This window comes from Lolium perenne, chromosome 7, assembly GCF_019359855.2.
Source record: "Lolium perenne isolate Kyuss_39 chromosome 7, Kyuss_2.0, whole genome shotgun sequence".
Classification (NCBI taxonomy): domain Eukaryota; kingdom Viridiplantae; phylum Streptophyta; class Magnoliopsida; order Poales; family Poaceae; genus Lolium; species Lolium perenne.
In genome coordinates, this window is record NC_067250.2 from 196999558 (window position 1) to 197020712 (window position 21155).

Genomic DNA, 21155 nt, shown 5'->3' on the forward strand with positions numbered 1-21155 from the left:
ATGCACGTTGCTGCTCATGAGTTGCTTCTTGACATACGGCCTGTTTTTGTGCCGGACTGCTTCCTCTTTCCACGCTTGTATTTTCTCCTCGCTTGCATCAGGATGAAGCATTACCTGGTTAAGCTTGTGGAGATGTGTGATACCTTGGACGCCGAGCTCCTTTTCGGGCTCTGGGCAGACGAGATGAAGAGAGATGAGACAACGCATGCCTCCAGGTTCGATCTGCACACGTGGAAGCTTTGGGCCATGGAAGGATATTCGCAGTAGGCTTTGGAATTTATTGGGTTCCACAAGAAAAGTGCCATCATCCCAGGGACCTGGACGGTCCTCTGTAAGCCTCAGACAGACCAAGCAATCCAAGTTCTGCAGGCGTGACAACACTTTGGAACTCAAGCCTGTCTTGGAAAGGTGCAATTCTCTTAGATGAGTACGTAGATCACTCAAGGTAGCAGAGGTAGGCAGACTCTCCATTTTACCCCATATTTTGAGAGAACTCAGAGTGGAGGGAGCCGTGAGGACCGAATCCAGGAAGTTTGTGCAGATACCATTGAAATCAATTGATAATGACTCAAGTCTAGGAAAGCTAGTAGCCAGCGATGCGACGAAACTTTCGGTCAAGCTGGGAGTGGAAACTTCCTTTACCTTGAAGCAGCTAGCAAGTTTTAAATCCAGCCAGAGTCTGCAGCCTACTGTTGTCAGAGAAAAACTTCGCGAGCTTGTCCTTCCGTTTGGCATCTCCAAGGTCGGCAGGCAGCTGAAACTCGCCAAACAGGTGCACAAGCTGCGGCAGCATCAGGACCTCCATGGGCAGCATTTCGACCCGTGTATCCCGTGCGTCCAGCGTCTCCAAACAGTGCAGGTCTTTCATTTTCCTGGGGAGCTTACTTACCCGTGTACTCCGGAGGCTCAGATACTTGAGATACAGCAATTTGCATATGGTGTCAAGATGGGCATCCTCAAGCCAGGTGCAGCCTTCCAGGTCAAGCACTCGAAGCAACTCACACTTGTCAAAGTCCATCTTGTTGCTGTCGCATATAGTCAGTGACCTGATGCGAGATAACTCTATCTTTCCTATTTCTTCTTGTGTTACGCCGGTTCCGTGGACAGAGAGCCGACGGGGATGACAGCCGGTGGCGTAGCTTCGCACGACCTTGCCGTGGTCAATCAGCGTGATGAAGTTCCACGAGACCGAGCGGTGCACGATGAACTCCAGCATCACACCATAGACCTTGTAGCGCTTCACCTTGGAATTGTCGCCGAGCAGCACCGGCTCAATGACTCTGAGGTCGACCAACTTGTCAAGGCAGCCTAAGGCCACATCGTGCTCGCTGAAATAGACATCTCCTACCAGCAGTCCTTCGGCTTTCCACCGCCTGACTAAGCTCTTCCTCCTGATCCGATGCCCCGTTGGGAACATGCCCACGGAGAGCATGCACGCCTTGTGGCATTGGTCATGGAGGCTGTCGTAGCACTGCAGAAGCGATCTCTTCATCTCCCGGAACGCGGGGTCGTCGCCTGCTATGTGGCTACCAAGTGCGCGGCTAACTTCTTCACATTTTTCTTCTGTTAGAGTTGCGCCGTGCTGGCTCAAGAACTTAGCTGCCTGAACCAGTGCCTCCGGTAAACCGTCGCACTTGTCGAATAAGGTTTTCAATTCATCCTCCAGTGAAGGTCGACGATTCTCTAGACCGAGCTTTCCCCAGAACAGATCCTCCGAGTCACGCCGGTTAAGTGCTCGAATTTTGTAAAGGTAACTCCCAGAGCTGCACGCGGTGGCCACGGATTGACTACGCGTGCTTACAACTACTCTGCTGCCTTCCTCGTTGCTGGGGAAAGCTGCTTTGATATCAGACCAATCCTGTGGAAGCTGCACTCCGTCGATGATCACAAGGTACCTGCCAAGCAAATTAATCAGAACACGGCTTTCTTAAGAACAACACAGTTAGCTGTCTCGTTGACCTATTTTTTTTTACAAATCACTACTACACATAGGCAAAGGTAAAATCGTACTCCCTCCGTTTTTCGTTTTTATTTAGTTCACGGCTGGGTTTAACTATAGTTAATAAACATTATAATGTTTGATCAAATATCAACTTCTATAATACCAAATGCATATAATATGAAAATATAATTTATGAAAAATCTAAATACCATAGCTTTTATAAATGTCTGAATTTAACTAAACCTAAAACACGAAGTAAATATAAACAGAGTTTCCTCGTTTATCTTTTGCATGGAAGCTTCTTCATTGACCTTAACGTTGTTGCGAGAGACTTCCATAGTTGGTGTATACTACCGTATAATAAAAGCAAGTGCGTATGCGAGAAACTTCCATAGTTGACCGATCTATCTATACAGTTCTTTAGTTAGGAGGCCGGCCGGCAGCTTATTCTTCCAAAAATAAAGAAAATGCAGGCATTTTAACTAATAAATCATATGCACGAGATGCCATACGTGTACATGTCGGCATGTAGCAACTAACGGCAATTTCTATATTTTGCTGCCTCCGGATGCGTGGCCGTTCGATGTGTCTCGATGGCTTGATGGCTTTTTGCTGGGCCCCACCAACCCACCGATCGAAAGAAAAAAAGCACTACCTCTCCTTATCCTCTCGTGTCGTTTTCTCCGTCTTCCCAGCTCCGACGCGCTCGCTGCCATGACTGCCCCCAAATCAAACGCCCCCTCCACTGGTGCTTAGGACGACAGGAGGAGGAGCCGCAGCGCGGCACGAGCGGTGAGGGCGCGGCCTGGGCGGCTCGCCGGAGGAGGCGGGGCTGGCGTTTTTGGGGGCTGCGAGCGCGGTGGTTATGGCGGCACTTTCGGGGTAGGGCGAAGATGGAGACTGCGGCGGAGCCCCGGGCACCCGCCGTTGGGCGGAGATAGAGGCCGCGCTGGAGCACGAATCCCTAGTCCCCCCGGTGCTCTCCATCGCAAGAGATGGAGGCCGTGGCGGGAGGACGTAACCCAGTCCCATTGGTGGCCCGCTGTACCCGGAGATGGAGCCATGGAGGCCACGGGTGCTGCGAGCCAAGATCAGCTGTGCTGCCACGCGAAACGGCGGGCGCTGCACCCATGGTGCTGCTCATCGGCAACGGCAGTGCTTCCGATGGAGTCGGTAGGTGCTTCCAATGGAGTCAAGCGGAGCTGCAACGGTCAACGACGGTGGTTCTACGAACTGCGATGTTGCTTAGCACGCCGCCGTTGGCTGACTGCTACAAGCGGTAGGTGCACGAGCTGCGAACGCCAGCCACCGTTGGTACATTAGTTGGTCGATTATGCTACAACCATGGCCGGAGCATTGACCTCCGACGGTGGATGCTGCGACTCGCGGATGGTGCGACCGGTGGTGCTGCAAACCGGCGCGACCGGCAGCAGCGGTGCAGCAAGGCGGATGCTGCGACTCGCGGATGCTGCGTCCGGTGGTGCTGCAAACCGGCGCGACCGGTAGCGGCGGTGCAGCAAGGCGGATGCTGCCACTCACGGATGTTGCGACCGGTGGTGCTGCAAACCGGCGCGCCCGGGGGCGATGATGCAGCAAGGCGGATGTTGCGACCAGCAGTGGCGGTGCTGCAAGGCAGCGCGACCGGCGGCGGCCCTGCTGCAAGTCGGATGCTGCGACCAGCGGCGGCGGTGCTGCAAGGCTAGGCGACCGGTACGGCGGTGTTGCAAGGCGGCGTGCCCGGGGGCGGTGATGGTGCTGCAAGGCGGCACGGTCGGTGGCGGTATTGCTACTATCGGGTGGAGGCGGTGTCGCTATGGTTAGCGGCGGTGCTGCAAATATTCACCAACAGAGCTACCACCAGTCAGTGGCGGAGGTGCAAGAAGATGACAATGCTACCATCAGGAGTTGGAATGCTGCCGGTGGTGCACCGGCGAGGAGTTCCACGGTTCTACAATTGTATATTTTTTGTGATAAAAATGTTATGTGGTTTTGCTATTTTCGTATAATTTTTTTGCTACTAGGGTCTCCGGCAAGGTCTATCTCCAGCAATTTTCTTTTTATTTGTAGACGAACCTATTTTGTTTCAATGAAGCAAAAGCGTGAGGTTTTTTGCTGCGACGAAGCATAGTCTGAACAAGTCTCTGGCAACTCTCTTCTGTTTTGAGTTGAACCGTTTTTTGCTTTAATGAAGCAAAAGCGGGAGATTTTTTTGCTACGACGACGAAGCATAGTCTGAACAAGTCTCTGGCAACTCTCCTTCTGTTTTTAGTCGAACCATTTTTTGCTGCAATGAAGCAAAAGCGGGAGGTTTTTTGCTGCGACGAAGCAAAATCTAGATTTCAGGTAAAAATGGACACGTGTCACGTATGCAAGCAGGAGGCTGGAAAACTGTGAGCCTCCGGAGGATTTCTAGCACTGTCCATTTTTTTTAGCAAGCTAAGACCGTGGAAGAGCATTCTGTTTACCAAGCCTTGTGAGTGAGATATAAACCTACAGACTATTATTAGTTAGTTAGGTACAAGTGCCTCTATCAACCAGCGAAGCGTGGATTCGTTCTTAAAGTCAAATGACATTAGGTACAACTGTATCTATCAATAAGCCAAGCGAGCCCGTCTTCGTTCTGAATGTCAAATGTGATTTTCCATTATGGATGACATGTGATTCTAACCCGATGCCACACATGCTCTGCATCGCCGGCGCCAGCGAGTCGGTTTTGTTGCCAAGTGACACCGGAAGAGCAGGACACACTCAACATCCACAAAAAAGCGCTATCGCCGGATCATATTGACGAGAACAAAAGCGCCATCCGAACCAAGGCCGAAGCACCGTGATTGAGACTAGACAGGTCGAATCTTGAACACCAAGCCCTCCTACATACCCTGATGTCGGAAACATCACAATGGCGATGAAGATAAGGCCAGATGTACATGTTCCACTACGTTGGATGAATGGCACGAGTGCACCAAAAGTTAACAAACTAGACCAAAAACCCCTCTGAGTATGATGATTTGTGGTCTCTCATTCTCTCTGGTGTCCCGAGCCGAGCCAGAGGAGGCGAGGGAGAAAGAGGGAATTTGTGGGCGAGGATGAGGGATATGTGGCGGCTGGGGTTTTTCCCTTGACCAATGGTGGATCGTTTCCCTTATAGAGTCAATGTAAAATTACAAAGAGATAATTAAATTAATTTACCATATAGACATGTGAGGTTATACGTACTTGTATATTATAGAATAATATGAACAAATGAGTATATATACAATGCACAAACAAAAGTACTCGGATAGAATAAAAAAAAAAAGTATTAGACATGTACTACAAAGTTGTACGGATTCCATTGGTTGATCAATGCATCCACTGTTATTCATGAATTCTAAACTGTGAATGATGAACTATGCAATAAAATGATGGTTTGCATTAATTCTAAACTGGGCGAACTTGAGGGATTTGTTCCCCAGTGCGTCTCAATCCGAGCCAATGATTTTGCAAGTGGTGGCTCTGAAATTTTCAAAAAAAGAAAGAGGCAAAGTTTCCGGGATCACAGAGGAGATTACCCTGGCAACTTCCATGGGACGTCGCCTCCTGGGACAAACGCGCTAAATGGATGTACAAACCTTATATACATATACTATTATTAGAGGCTGATATACCCCTTCTCGAAAAAATTGATTTACAGATCTTATACTGAGGACCACTATGAAGGGAAGCTAGATTCAGTTGCGTTTCTGATACAATTTCACTAATCGCTACTCACAGTACGAATATCATGTTTTACCCCATGTAGCCGAGGGAAGAATCTTATCAATGCTGCTGGCACTGCCATTTTCAGTTGCAATGATAAAAATTTCTTATTGACATATTCAATGGAGTCGAATCATCGCCATCGCATTTTATTGCCAACTTAGTTGCTACTAGTACATTAATCTCTAAAACTTAGTGGCTACAGCAGAACACTATGCGTATACGACGAGGATCCCATGAGATCTAACGCTGTGGAGGTTTGATCGTAGGCCAGAGTATATGCAGCGAAATCCAGACACAATATAAAGTCCTGGTCCCCTTTTCTCTTTTATTGAATTGAATTAACTAATTCATTGAGAGAGTGCGAGAGGCAAACCTTTTGCGACGCAGGAATTCTTGGAGATATCCTGTCACCTCAATGCTGGACGTGGTCTGCAACGGGACTGCTCCCCGACGAACTTGTTTGAGAATACATTGTAGAATTCCGAACGCGTTGCTGAATACGGGGACGTCAATAATGGCTCGGAGAGGGAATAGCTTAACAACAGATTCATCCTTGTACACTGCCCGTGCGAGGGTAGTCTTTCCAGAGCCGCTGAACCCCAAGATGGAGATCACCTTGAGCTCCTTCTGTTGGCCATCGTCTCCTAACAGCAGCTCCAGGATGTCACTTTTGCCAGTACCCAGATGCTTATTATACTCGCAAGGAGTAAGACTAGCCGACGAAGATCCAGTAGCATCAGAGCAAGCAGAGGGCCCGGCAACTCCAGGGCCGTGCCCGCTTTTACCTTCAGCTTTCTTGGTTGACGTCGGTTGCGTCGTTGGATGGCTTTCATCTTTTTGCCTGGAGCTTTGTATCCTACTGATTTGATTCTTGAAGTGCTCGATAAGAGCGATGTGCTCGGGACGGGAATCCATTACCATGGCTATGTGAAGAAGACGAAAGGGCGCACATGTTTGGGGATCCCGCCCACGACGCTCGATGAAATCCTCAATATCATAAGCCAAGTCTTGGAGTAGGAAGATCCATTCCTCCGGTTTCTCAGCTTTCTTCGACCAGATTTTACTTACCTCAGAAGACATCAGTGCCATGTCGCACTTGATAGCTTCCAGGCCAATCATCAGATCAACTCCTGCCTTCTTATCTTCCTTAATCGTGTTCCTCGCATTCTCCACCTTCTTCAGAACAGAGTCGACGAGGCGCACAACCTCCATAGGTCATCCCCTCTCCCTCTCCCGGTCTCCCCTCTCCCTTTCCCTCTCTATCTCTGCACTTATGGGAGCTCTCACCTACTGCCCTTTCATTGCGCTTTGCACGCGTGTTACACTAGGAAACACAAGCAATATATTCGGTTATACCTTTATATGCTGTGTAGACTTATACTCGGTAAACTATTGTATCAATATGATAAGGACTATTATCCATCCATTTAAAAAAACAAGCATAAATTGATGTGTTTTTTTTTATGAATGTGTCCTAGTTCTTGCCAATATTGTGGTTGTGTCATTACGATTCGATGAATTTGATGTATACCACGGACTATGGCGAAATCCTTCCTTCGATACCATTGTATGTATTTTTTCGGACAAAAGCATATATTAATATCGCAGAGATACCAATTACACATAGCCTCTGCAACAACGCATTGCCCTAGCGGCATTACGGATTCACACAACCAAAAAACAAAAAAGAATTACAAAAAAAAATCCTGCTATAGTGATCAATTCCTTGAAGAAGCGGCACTAACACCTCAATGCAGCACCCATACTCCAACTCTTCAAAAGCGACGTCTCCAAGAAGGAAACAATGCACAAACGCCGTTGTCGCCCGATCATAGATCTTAGGTTTTCACCCTGAAGAAAGTCCTCACTCTCAAAACAATGCCTTCAACAAGGATATTGCCAGTCATAAGAAATTAAGGCCAGACCTTAGAGTTTCACCCTGAAAGGTAAGACTTGAACTCCGCCCGTGCTGCCACCCCCACTGGCATGCCACTGCTTCAAGTCACGAATCACCAAGCCAATTCTTCATCGCCCACCAGACTCAAACCACCATCACTAGTCATCAGATCTCGGCTTCCATACATTCTCCGTGAGCACCATGGAACGAGAACATGACCCACGATATTAACAGCCAACAGAGCTTCTAAGTGCTCCCTCTAAAATCAAACGGTCAGAGAAAAAACATGGGTGCGCACGACCGAATCCCACCTGATACAGCCATCTCCAGGCATGAGTCGCCAATTGGAGTTCACCACCGGAGCCTTCTGGAATAGAACACTTTAGCCAGATCAATGGTAACATGCATCTCGCGGCTTCTTGAAGCGAGTTGGGACCCTAGGACAACCACCTTTATTCGAAACCAGGACATGCAACCCCCACACTACCTTCCGGCCGCACGCACTTCGAGTTTGGAGGCAATACACCACCGGCAGGCCAGCAGGGAAGCCACGGTCAGTGTCGCCCGCAAGCAACCGCCAAGACCACGAGCTTGCCCACCCGCAGACTCTCCAGTCAGACGCATCACCTCCAAACCCCGGTCACCGCGCCATGCACCACAGCCACAGTGACCGCCACCACGAAGATCCACTAGGGCCGCCGCCCGAGCTCCCGCACCCGCCTAGCTCATCGACGGAAACACCACCTCGGTTCCCATCCGTCAACGCAGCCAGGAGCCGCCACGCTGCCCACAACCTCGACGTCAAGCCTGAAATCCACACATGACCGATCCAGGTCTGCCGAACGCAGCCATGGGGCTGGCCACTAGGCAGGACCAACGACCCATCCGTCGAAGCTGGATCACCATTGGAAGGCCGCGGCACCTCGGCGCCGCTGATGCTCGATATCATCACTGCTGCCGCGAGATCGACTGGTCGCCGCCCGGAAGAGGCCCCGCCGCCACCATCAAACGCGCATGCTTTGCCCGGTGTTGAATCCCGGCGGCGGCGAGGGTTAGGGTTGGGGCGGAGGAGGGTTAGGGTTGGTCACTTGAGATTTAGGATGAGCTTAGCGTCCCGGGTGAATCAAATCCCTGATACCCCAAGTCTGCAACCGTTAGATGGTAGAGCATGTACGATCAAGATTGGATGATGTAGCCCCTTCATTGGTTGATATTACGTCAAGGCTAAATAGTCTTCCAAGCGGACCGAACTACAAGAAAAGTTGCTATCTACAACATCAAATTTTTTGTCAGCTAAGGGCCGACGATATGCGTTCCGTGGTGCATATCACATCACCTAAGGATGCACCACGAATTTTACGGTTCATTGCGTTTGGGTGCCCTTTTGCCACGAAAAACCAAACCGTTGCAAAAGATTTTTGGGAGGCCGTTGACTGCTAGCATCATGCTAACTGACATGTGGCAGACGCCGTTAACTGCCCGATAACACTGTTAACCGGATGAACAAACCCATGATAGATGGTAGGCCCACCCAAGGACTACCACGCCTTAAACAGGCTAGCCTAATAAGAAATATTAGACCGGCTCATTTAGTTTGCGGGCTGGCTAGATTACTTGGTTTGACCGGTCAAGTAAATAACTAGGCCAGTCCATTAAGTGCGCGGGACGGGTCTAATATCTTTGTTTGACCGGTCAAAGAATAAATGGAATGACATATTCTGTTTGTGGGCCGGCCCAGCAGAGTAGGTTTGACTGGTCAAACATCTAGATGGGCCGGCCCACTAAGCACGCGGGTCATGCCAACTGTCTTGGTTCGACTAGTCAACCAGACAACTAGGCCGGCCCACTTAGGTCGCGGGCTGTTCCTACTTTCTTTACTTGACCGGTAAACTGACAAATTTGGACGGCCCAACCTATTCTCTTTGCCTTGTCAACACGTTGAATGGGCCGGCTCGTTCAGGGCCGGCCCATAAATTTTTGACTGTACACATGGTTCATTGGGACGGTCCAATTATGGTTACTGGAAGGTCCAGTAAATTCATGGGCCGACCCATGAAAAGATTGGTGGCAAACTCACTAAGTAAAAAACTAAAGGCCCACTCAAGCTCAATTAGATTGTTGGGCGAGATCCATGAGGCTCATTGTGATTTACTCGGCCAGCTGATCTACGATTTCCTATGTGAACATGCAAGGTGCTTTAAGAATTTGTGGGCCGATCCGATTTCGCTTAACTGGGCCGAAGCTGGGCTAGAAATTTGTGATTTAATTTGGCCTATTAAAAATGGTCCAATAACGACCCGTTATATTCTGAGCATATTTACGCAACACATGATTTTTAGCCTGATAGGCTTAGTTACCACAAGCACCAACATTAACTAATTACAATTAGGAAATAATGTGCAAAAGAACCATAGAAACTAACTAAATATTACATCGGCTGCAAGACTTTCAAATAATATTACAGAACCTAGAAAAATTAAATTCAAACTAGCAATTCAGTTACATCACGGACATCAAATTCACAATAAACAGATTCTACAATCTTTTATATTGTTCGTGCAACACTTATGTCTGAAACAAAGACATTATAAGGTAAGAAAATAAGGATGGCAAGGCAAACACACTACAATATTATTTGTCAAAGAATTTGGAATTCGCCATTTTCTCTATATAATAAGATCATTGTAATACGCACAGATAGTCTACTAGTATGAGGCTAATATAGACTACCAATAAGTAAGCAAAGAGTGTGTGCCACGTATCAACAGCCAGAACATTTTAAGGTGGACAAATGATAAATAATAAGCTGCGAGCTTTCATTTAATGTTTATGGTCCATACCAACATAAAAAATGTGATGTTCAAATCATCAATCAGCTGATATAGTGGATCATAAACAAGCTATTGAAATATTTTGTGGCTTATATAACCGAGTACATCAGAATAAAACAACAAACTTACTACTGCGAGTTCTACGTGCAGCTCTCCTTGTTGCTACACTCGTTGAAGATGTCCAATGTTACCCTTATTTCTAAAGGGAGTAATTTGTTACTCTGCATCAAGACACGATCAATCATATACATACGAGTTCCAGTATGATAAGCAGTATTTATGTACTCCCTCGGTCCCGATGGTATTCATGCATTAGACACCGAAAATAGTGAGACATAGGCAACATAATTACACTATATATATATATATATATATATGGTTTGAATATTCCAAGAATGCGTGTTCATGCATATATACACACATGCAGGTCTATAGTAATAGAAAAGGTACACGTAGTTAAACCAGAGCATCCGTTACTGGCCTAGCTTACGACAAACTGGATATATATGACAATTGTATCATTTCTAGTGCGGCAAAAACAAACCATCATGTTAAGTTATTTTCAAATTGACATGAACTACTAAATAATAGCACGCACTCACTTTTGTTAGAAAGAATGAACAAGATTGAAGTTATAATGGCAACAACTATAGAACAGGGAATGCACACTAACATGCTTAATTACTTAAATTGGCTATGAACTAAATAATAACAACATTTTACTGGCATGGCTAGTAATGAATCATATAGGGATTATAATATGAACTTTATTGTGTAGGAAATGCTAATTAACGTGTTCGGGGACTTAAAATTCTTAACAGGCAACACATAGAGGATAGTGAATAAACTTATAGCAGATAGTTAATTTAGTAGCCCATGATGAACTAGGTACAAATAATAATGGTATCACTTGTACAAGGAATGTAGAGTAACATGTTAAGTAACTTCAAAATTGGCATGAACTACGTAATAGGAGGTTATTACTTTCGTATCAATAAATGAGCCAATAAGAAGTTACGATGGCAAAATCTATAGAGGAGGGAGTGCGAATCAACATGTGAAATTACTTAAGATTGGCCATGAACTAAATAATAGCAGGATTTTACTATAATATATAGGAATGAACCAGATAGGAATTATGACATCATCACTTCTGAACTTGTAGAGAAGAGAATGCAAATCAATATATTTTGGAATATAAATTTGCAATTAACAACACATAGATGATATTTAATGTTGGAGCTTAGGATGGATTAGATACAAAATATAGTGGGATCACCTATCAACTTGTAGAAGAGGGAATGCAAACCAATATGTTCAACATTCTATATATGTGAGCGTCATGCAAAGTAAGAGAAACAAGTTAATATTGTACCTTTTGAAGAACAAAATGCACACACAATTATTATCGAAGTACCTACTGTGATGAGTTTAAATAAATTTGTACTGCACGATAGCAGAGCGATATCATGTAGGAACTAATAGCAGTCAGTTACTTTAGTAGCTTACGACGAACTAGCTAGAAATAACAATGGCATCACCTTTAGTCCTGGAAATGCAGACCAACATGTTCAGTAACTATAAAATTATTATGAACATAGTAGCAAGCTATAATTTTTGTAACAACGAATAAGCAAGATATAAGTTATACTGACAACATCTATAGAGCAGGGAGTGCAAACCAAAATGTTCAATCGCTGTAACATCCCTGTTTTAGTAAAACCTAGATTAGGGTTTGATTGTGCATCATGACATCAACATAATTTTCCTAAGAAAATTGCATCAACGACTTTGAAAATCAAAATGGTTGTATAAATCTCCCTGTCATTTCAAATGCTCAGTGTATTTCAAAACTTCCAAAGTCAACCTACATGGAACCTCTCTTAAGAAGTCCATGTGATATTGGCAAAATGTCAGGAAGTTTGAAATCTTCAAATGGTTTTGAAAACAGCAAATGAAATTGAAAACCAAAAGCAGAATTCAGAAAAAGAAGAAGAAAACCCTACCCTGTTCTTAGGATGGAAGCCTATTTCTTCTTCCCTCTCTCCCCTCTTCTCTCCCTACGCATCCCAGCAGGCCGACCCAGCAACACCCCACCTTGGCCCAGCAGAAACCCTAGGGGGTTTTCTGCAAAATCACCTTCTTCCCCGTGGAGCCAAGCAGCTGCTTGGCAGCTCGCCGGTCGCCCGATGCCATTACCGCGTCACGATTCACGCTGCTGCCCCGGGTTGCCTACAATTACCTCTGCCGCTGCCAGGAAGAACCCTAGCTGCCCACAAACCCCTTCTCCTCTCTCCCGTCACTCTTGCTGTGAGCTCGCAGAAACCCTAGTTTGGCAGCCACCTCGCGTCGCCGCTCTGGCCATTCTCGAGCTTCCCCAAGCCCTCCATGAGATCCGCCACGTCGCGGCGCATCTCCTCGCCGAAGCGCGCAAGCCAGGAAGGCCTGAGTTGCCTGAATCGAGCTCGTCCACCCGAAGTTCGGCCGTGACAATCGTGTTGATGCCGTCGCTCCACTAGTAGGAAACAAGCTATAGGTGGGATGCTATTCTGTGGCGCATCCCTTTTGCGTGCGCCACAGAAATTATTTCTGTGGCGCACTGGAAAGGGTGCGCCACTGAAATAGCATGGTTTTGTTGTGCATCGAGCACACATGCGCAATAGAAATATGGTGGACCCCACCCCAGCCAGCCGCAATAATAGGTTTCACTGTTTCAGTGGCGCATCTTGTTCGGTGCGCCACAGAATTAAGACATTCTGTGGCGCACCTTGCTCGGTGCGCCACAGAAATATTCCCAATCGTTATAGCTACCCGTACGCATCTCAAGCCGCCGCTCCACTCCCTCCTCCCCCTACGCAGGCGCATCCCAAGCTGCCGCTCCGCTCCATGGCCGCCCCTCCCTGCCCACCAGATTCCCTCGGCGACGGCCAGTCCCTCCACCCCATCGTGCCCCCTCCCTCCACACCCAGCTGCCCACCTCGATGAGGGCTCCGGCTCAGCCCTCGTGGGAAATCCGAACGCCACCGGCTGATGGAGAACCTGGACACGAAGGGGATGGAGCAGGCATCCGTGGACACACAGCTCCTCCAGCGTCGTCCCCTGCTTCTTCCTCGACCCCTGTCGTCGGTGAGCATGCACAACGCCTCCTCTCCCCTCCCCTCTCCCCTGGCTTAGTGTTCTTGATGATATTTGCAATGGTAAAGAACAAGTAGGATTTTTTAGTTCATAAAATGCTACTGTGCAAAGCTAATTAAAATGTAAAGCTCCCTGGTTTAGTTCATAAAAATTGGTTGCTGATGGTTGAATTGGCTTGTAGATGGTTGAATTGGCTTGGAGATGGTTCATATATAAAAATGAAAATGAAAAGCTATGGTTGAATTGGCAGAGAAAATAAAATGAAAATAAACTATGGTTGAATTGGCAGAGAAAATAAAATGAAAATAAACTGCTAGCTCTATTCATTTAGTTGATTTAGTTTAATATATACAAATTAGAATAAACTATGGTTGAATTGGTAGGTACTTTCTTGCAGTAGGCTTGTCCATTTAGCACTATTCATTTAGTTGATTTAGTTTGATATATAAAAATGAAAATGAAAAGCTATGGTTGAATTGGCAGAGAAAATAAAATGAAAATAAACTGCTAGCTAGGTTCATTTAGTTTCATTGCTACTGCTAGAAAATAAAATGAAATGCTGTAGGATGATTTAGTTGCAAGTTGAAGTAGGAAAAAAGAAAATGTTTGTGCACGTGAGGAACCTTGCTAACTGATGGTGCTCTGGGGATGGCACCAGACAATCTTGGTGGCGGTTGTTGTGGAAGTGGTTGGGAAACCCCAAGAGGATGGTGTGATGATCACAACAACAAGTTTTCCCTCAGTAAGAAACCAAGTTTTAATCGACCAGTAGGAGAAAGGTATGACTTCTGAAGGTGTTGCTGGATGACTAGTGGCAGGACGCACTACCGGCGTCAGCAACAACGTGGAACCTGCACACAACACAACCAAAATACTTTGCCCCAACTTACAGTGAGGTTGTCAATCTCACCGGTTTGCTGAACACAAAGGATTAGACGTATCGAGTGGAAGAAGATGTTTGCAGCAATTAAAGAGAAAAGTTCTTGCGGAAAGTAAACATAATAGGATTGCAGTGGTTGAATTTATGAGTTTAAAGGAAAGGACCGGGGTCCACAGTTCACTAGGGGTGTCTCTCCATAAAGATAAATAACATGCTAGGTGAACAAACTACAGCTAGGCAATTGACAGAATATCAACCATACATGAAAATATGATTACTATGAGATTCGTTTGGGCATTACAACATAATACATAGACCGTAATCCAACTGCGTCTATGACTAATAATCCACCTTCCGGTTATCGTCTGAACCCCTTTCATTATTAAGTTGTAGGAAATAGATTATCGCATTAAGCAATGTATGTAAAGTAAACAATAGAATTACCCTCGGGTAAAACATTGTTTTTTTCTCCCTAGTAGCAACAACAAATCTACAATCTTAGAAGTTATTATCACTCTTCCAGAAAACTAGAGGCATGAACCTTCTATCGATCATAAATACCCCATCTTGGAGTCACAAGCATCTACTTGGCCAGAGTATCTACTAGCAACAAAGAGCATGTAAGATTACAAATAACATATGACAATAATATATAATCGACCTCAACATAGTATACAATATTCATCGGATCCCAGCAAACATAACATGTAGCATTACATAAGGATGATCTTGATCATGTAGGGCAACTCACAAGATCTAAACATGATGCACAAATTGGAGAAGACAACCATCTAGCTAATGCTATGGACCCATAGTAAAGGGATGAACTACTCACGCATCACTTCGGAGGCAGGCATGGTGATGTAGATGCCTCCAGCGATGATCTCCCCCTCCGGAAGGGTGCTGGGAAGAGCTTCAGAACCCTCCTGAGCTAGGGTCTGTGATGGCGGTCGGGACAGAACTTTTCGTGGATGGAGGCTCGGGTGTCCAGGGTTTTCCCGAGATCGTGAATAAATAGGCAGAGGGGCGATGTCGGTGGAGGCCAGGGTGGCCCACACCACCCCTAGGTGCGGGCCAGGGCTAGGCCGCGCCTAGGGCTGGCGTGGCCACCCTGATGCCCCTCTTTGACTCCCCTCCGGACTCTGTCTTTGTTACGGTAAAATATTGACTTCGGCTTTTGTTTCGTCCAATTCCGATAATATTTTCTGTATAACTTTTCTTAAACCAAAAATAGCAGAAAACAGGGAACTAGCACTATGGCATCTTGTTAATAGGTTAGTGCCGGAAAATGTATAAAAGTGCAATGAAGTATGAGCAAAACATATATAAATTGGTGTAAAACAAGCATGGAGCATAAAAAATTATAGATACGTTTGAGACGTATCAAGCATCCCCAAACTTAACTCATGCTCGTCCTCGAGTAGGTAAGTGATAAAAAAATAATTTTTGAGGTGACATGCAGCCAACACAATCTTGATCAAGCATTGTCAAGAACTGTGAGCTGGGATCAAAGTACACTAAACATAGACATGATAGATATAATTCAATAGAACTTAGCAATATAACATGAAGAGTAACTCACAAAGGATCACGAATAATAGTGCATTGAAAGCAACAGTTTGTTTATGAGCATAGAGTAAACACAACAAAGTGGTATTCAACATGTCCTTTATGAAGTAGCAAAACATAAATGCCAGGACACCTTTAAAGTTCAGAGGGTGACTAGATACAAATAATTTAAGAACAAGCAATAGCATAATCATGAATCAATCAATAATAATTTTGGGAGATGCACATTGCACTAAGAATGATAACTATGCTGTTAATTGGTGCATTAAGAAGAAGATGAAGACTCAATATAAAAGTAAAAGAAAGACTCTTTGCAGAGTAAGCAAGATTAACAAGTTTTATAAACCTTCCAAAAGTATGGTACTCATTAGCTTTGAGATCTCATTGCCCCTATCATAAGCATCTTGAATGGTTAAAGTTAATGTGATGAAAAATATGAGCTATATGCTTAACAAATCACAAGTTTAAAATCTCATGCCCCTTGAATACGAGTTCGTAAACCTCATGCTACTCAACTTAGGTCCCAAATAAGTTCTTGTCATTGTAAGTATACATGTATCATCAAGAACCGCCAACGGGGTACCTCTTGCCCGATGATATGGAGGTACTCTTGTAGGAGTAATCACATGCCAAAATGACAAGACAAACATAAAATGAGCATCTCAGCAATTTTTTTATTTACTATGGGTATAGATTTTTATTGAAAATGCTTCATAGAATGCTCACTATGGTTCGCTGTAAATTTCCACCATGAATGATGCATGGCTTAGATTAGTAGCCCAGGCGTTTCTCTAACTCATATACAAACTCCAATGGACATACAAGTTTCCATTTTATTTCGCACCGCTAGGCATCCATAAGCAAAAGAACATGGCATCAAGTAAATATGAATAAGTGCAATGCTGAAAGCGTTCCCCATGAAAGCATGGTTATGCTAACTCCCAACTTGCAACTTGCAAACATATAAACTTCCTAAGATAGTCACAATGATCAAGTTTATTAAGTACAAGAAAGTATATGTGCCATCAAGTTCGTGAGAGCTTTACTGACTAATTTTCTCATGCCAAGATTTAATTTGGAAGATAAATAAAAGCATGATGAATTTACTTGGAATAGCAATAATTCTAACAGGCAGATATGGTGGACACAATTGGCAAGCTTTGTTTTATGGTAGTTGGATGCACGAGTAGAGTCCATACTCAGTACAAGCGGAGGCTAGCAAAAGACTGGGAGCGACCAACTAAGAGAGCAATAATGGTCATAATCATGCATAGCGACAACACATTATCAATCAAAAACTAAATGATCATAGAGGTTTTAGTTGATTGTTATAGTCATAACATGGTATAAGCATGTGCCAAGTCAACCCAATAAAGCATCAAAGGAGAATACCACAATATAATGCTTTTATGATGGAAACAACACATGATTCTTTTATGTGCAGTTTACTAATGTCAGTGATAGGGAAAGGTTGATTCATTCTATTCCTAATGCATTTGGTGATGTTGACATATCTTTCTGCAAACATGATGAGGGTGCTAATTGGCGTGCTGCCAACTTTAATAGAGATGCTTGGGTACTTCTTGTTGGCCCACCCCAAGATCATATGAATACATAAGATCTTAATGCGTGTTTTCATGATATTGGCAGTTTACTTCTCCGGGAAAGGGATCCTAATAAGAAAGGTAGAGTGATGGCAAAGGTTAGAGTCAATGACCTGGCAGAAATCCCAAAGATTATAAGGTTACAGAGGGGAACATGCCTGAAGCTGAATCCTGGACATTTTCAAGGGAAGTGCTGCAACATGACTTGCTTGGAGGGGGCCCACCAGATGAGGACCCACTCCCAGGTGATGGTGTGGACCCACATCCTTTACCCGCTGACTTGGCTCCACCAGATGATCCCATTCTGCAAGTACAGCTTGCTGGAGAAGATATTGAAGAGGAATAAAATGATGGGTGGGGACACTGGACCATGGGAAACAATATTCAGCAGGAAGAGGAAAATGAAATGGAAGTTGATCCTACTCCAAATGCTGCTTTCCAGGGACTCCTTGATGTAATTCATGCGGAAGAAATGAATCTTGATAATCCACCTCCAGCTGATTCAAGCAGTGATATTACTTACTCTTCTGCCAGCTCCAATTCTAGCTCTTCTGACAATGCTGCCAACCAACAGTTAGTTGTTCATGCTGGGCTTGCAATGGGCATCATTCCAATTAACCAGATGGGGGAAGGATTATAGAATATTTCCCAAGCATGTCTAGATGAGGAAGGAGAAGATCCAGTAGAAGAGGATGAGATTATCCAATAGGGACTTGCAGAGGATCAACTTGGAGAAAATAATGTAAATGCTTTTCAGTTGCTAGAAGATGTGAACATGGTTCCTCCACAGGAAGCTCACTTAGTAATTGGGAAAATAGAAACTCATTTATTCTCAGTTCCATAGGAACATGACCTGACCAAAAGATTCCCCAAGAAAGGAATGAAAATTTGGGAGGAATTCTTTGCTCCACACTTGCATACTTCTTCTCGAAATGTTTCTTCCTGTGAAATACATGTAAGTTGGTTTAACATTTTCACCCTCATGCTCATGACACCTGATAAATTTTATTTGGCCAAGGGTTTCTTGTCTTCTCAATTATGGAATATTATTAAGGAGCCTATTGAATCAGAACAAACTATTTCCTTTGTCATTCCTGATAAATGTGTTGCCAACGAGGCCCCTGTTTGTAAGTTGTGCTGAGCGCGGAGTTGATGAAGGAGAATTTATGCGCAACATTGAGTGGAAACCAAAGAGGAAGGTATGATGAGCGCAGCAGGAAGTTTTCCCTCAGTAAGAAACCAAGGTTTATCGACTAGTAGGAGAAAAACGTTCTCTCCCGAGGTGTTGCGAACCAACTCGTGGCAGGGCGCACTGCCGGCATCAGCAGCAACGTGGAGACCTGCACACAAACAACCAAGTACTTTGTCCCCAACTTTTAGCGAGGTTGTCAAACTAACTGGTTTTGCTGAAAACAAAGGATTAAACGAACTGTGTGGAAAAAGAATTATTTGCAGAGAACAGAACAAAAAATGATGTAGAAGATTGCAATTAAAAGAAGAAGGACCGGGGTCCACATTTCACTAGAGGCGCCTCCCCAATAAATAAATATGCTGGGTAAACAAATTACAGATGGGTAATTGACAAACAAAGATTCTACGCTAATGGTTGGTGCAGAATACATGCTATGAAAATATGCGGGCATTACAACAATATACATAGACTGTAATCCAACTGCATCTATGACTAATAATCCACCTTCAGGATTGCATCCGCGACACCCTCCAGTATTAAATTGCAAGCAAGGGACTATCACTTTAAGCAATGTGTGTAAAGTAAACGATGAAACTACCCTTGAATAGAACACCGATGTTTTCTCCCTAGTAGCAGCAGCACATCTACAACCGTAGAGAACAAGGTCACTTCCCATGGTTAAATAGAGGCATGAACCCACTATCAAGCATAAATACTCCCTCTTGGATTCGCTAGCATCTACTTGGCCAGAGCATCTACTAGAAACAGAGAACATCCAAGATCATAACATAATACATAATCTCAACCAAAGCAATCTCTCTATAAATCGGATCCACATCAAACCAACATGTAGCAATTACAAATAGATGATCTTGATCATGTTAGGCAACTCACAAGATCTATACATGAAGCACAACAGGGAGAGGACAACCATCTAGCTACTTCTATGGACCCATGGTCCCGTGGAGGACTACTCACGCACCACCTCGGATGAAGACATGGCGATGTAGAGGCCTCCAGCGGTGATTTCCCTCTCCGGCAGGGTGCCGAGATGGACTGCAGAACCCTCCCAAACTAGGGTTTCGGTTGACGGCGGCGTCGGAACTTTTCGTGGATGGAGGCTTAGGTCCCTGGGGTTTTCCCGATACGAGGAATAAATAGGCGGAAGGGCGGAGCAAACGAGGCGACGAGGCGCCAGTACATGGGCCAGGCGCGGCCAAGGGTGGGGCCGCACCAGCCCTATGTACTGCCATGTGGCAGCTCTCCTGCGCGTGTCCTTTTGGATACGTCTTCGTCCCGGAAAAATAAGACTCTGGGATTTTGTTTCGTCCAATTCTGAGAAACTTTCATGTACAACTTTTCTCAAACACAAAAACAGCAGAAAACAGGAACTACCATTGCGACGCTGCGTTAATAGGTTAGTCCCAGAAAATGCTAAAAAGTGTGGAAAAGTGCACATAAAACATATAAGAATTGTAACAAAACAAGAATGGAGCATCAAAAATTATAGATACATTTGGGATGTATCAAGTTGCTGGAAGAAGCACAAGAGATAAACAAGAACAACACCATGCTTGATGGATTTGTTCCCCTATCTCCCGAAAGGAAGAGGAGAGAAGGAAAAGTTCCTCTGGTTGAATTAGAGGTAAGAAGAAGTCCTAGACTGGTTCTATTAAATGATGGCTTAAAAATCATGATAATTGTGTTGATAAAAATTGGTTGACATGCAATGCTGCTCCTCCTTTGATTAACTCTAAAGTGGTAAATTTTTTGGCTGCATCATTCTGTAAGGTTGCGGAAGATGGCTTGGAAAAGAGACTACAGAAGAAGAATAAGTTGGAGACAAATAAAAAAGCTCCAGGGCCAACTCAGTTGCTGCTGCTCTAGGAACCAAGGCAACTAGAGGGAAAGCTCAAGCAATTTCCAGTGGAAGTAGCAAAGAAAAAGGAACAAGTGCTACTGTTGGAATGGCATCCCAAGCCAAAAAAGGCTCCCCAAATAGAGTTCCCTAATGATAGACAGCAAAAAAAACTTTTGTGGAAAGGAAGAAATATCTTTCAGTTACTTGTAAAGCCTGGGTTACAAACCAAAACTTGTTATGGTTGCTTTTGTGGATCTTGTGCTGGTCACTGGGTTATGTAATGAAAAATACTATGAGTTGTGGCTTGTTCATGCCTTTGTCTTATTTTTCTATGCATGGATGTGTTTCAGCAACTACACACATATTCCTCACACATGGAGCACTAGTTGTGTCCATGAGAATATAAACATTCCAATAGTTTCCCATGGATCACAACATAATATTGAAAATTCTAAATTGGAACTTGAGGGGTATTCATTCTGAAAAGAAATGGGTTGCTCTTG

The 21155-nt window shown here is 44.7% G+C and overlaps 1 protein-coding gene across 1 annotated transcript; it reads right to left on the minus strand.

The window, feature by feature from the left end:
• Positions 1-652: 652 nt before the first annotated feature.
• Positions 653-6895, minus strand: LOC127315665 (disease resistance protein RGA4-like). The gene is made up of 2 exons (XM_051346136.1): positions 6057-6895; positions 653-1895 (listed from the first exon to the last, which is right to left on the minus strand). The coding sequence occupies exons 1-2, from the start codon at positions 6893-6895 to the stop codon at positions 653-655; spliced, it is 2082 nt and encodes a 693-aa protein (XP_051202096.1).
• Between the last annotated feature and the right edge of the window lie 14260 nt (positions 6896-21155).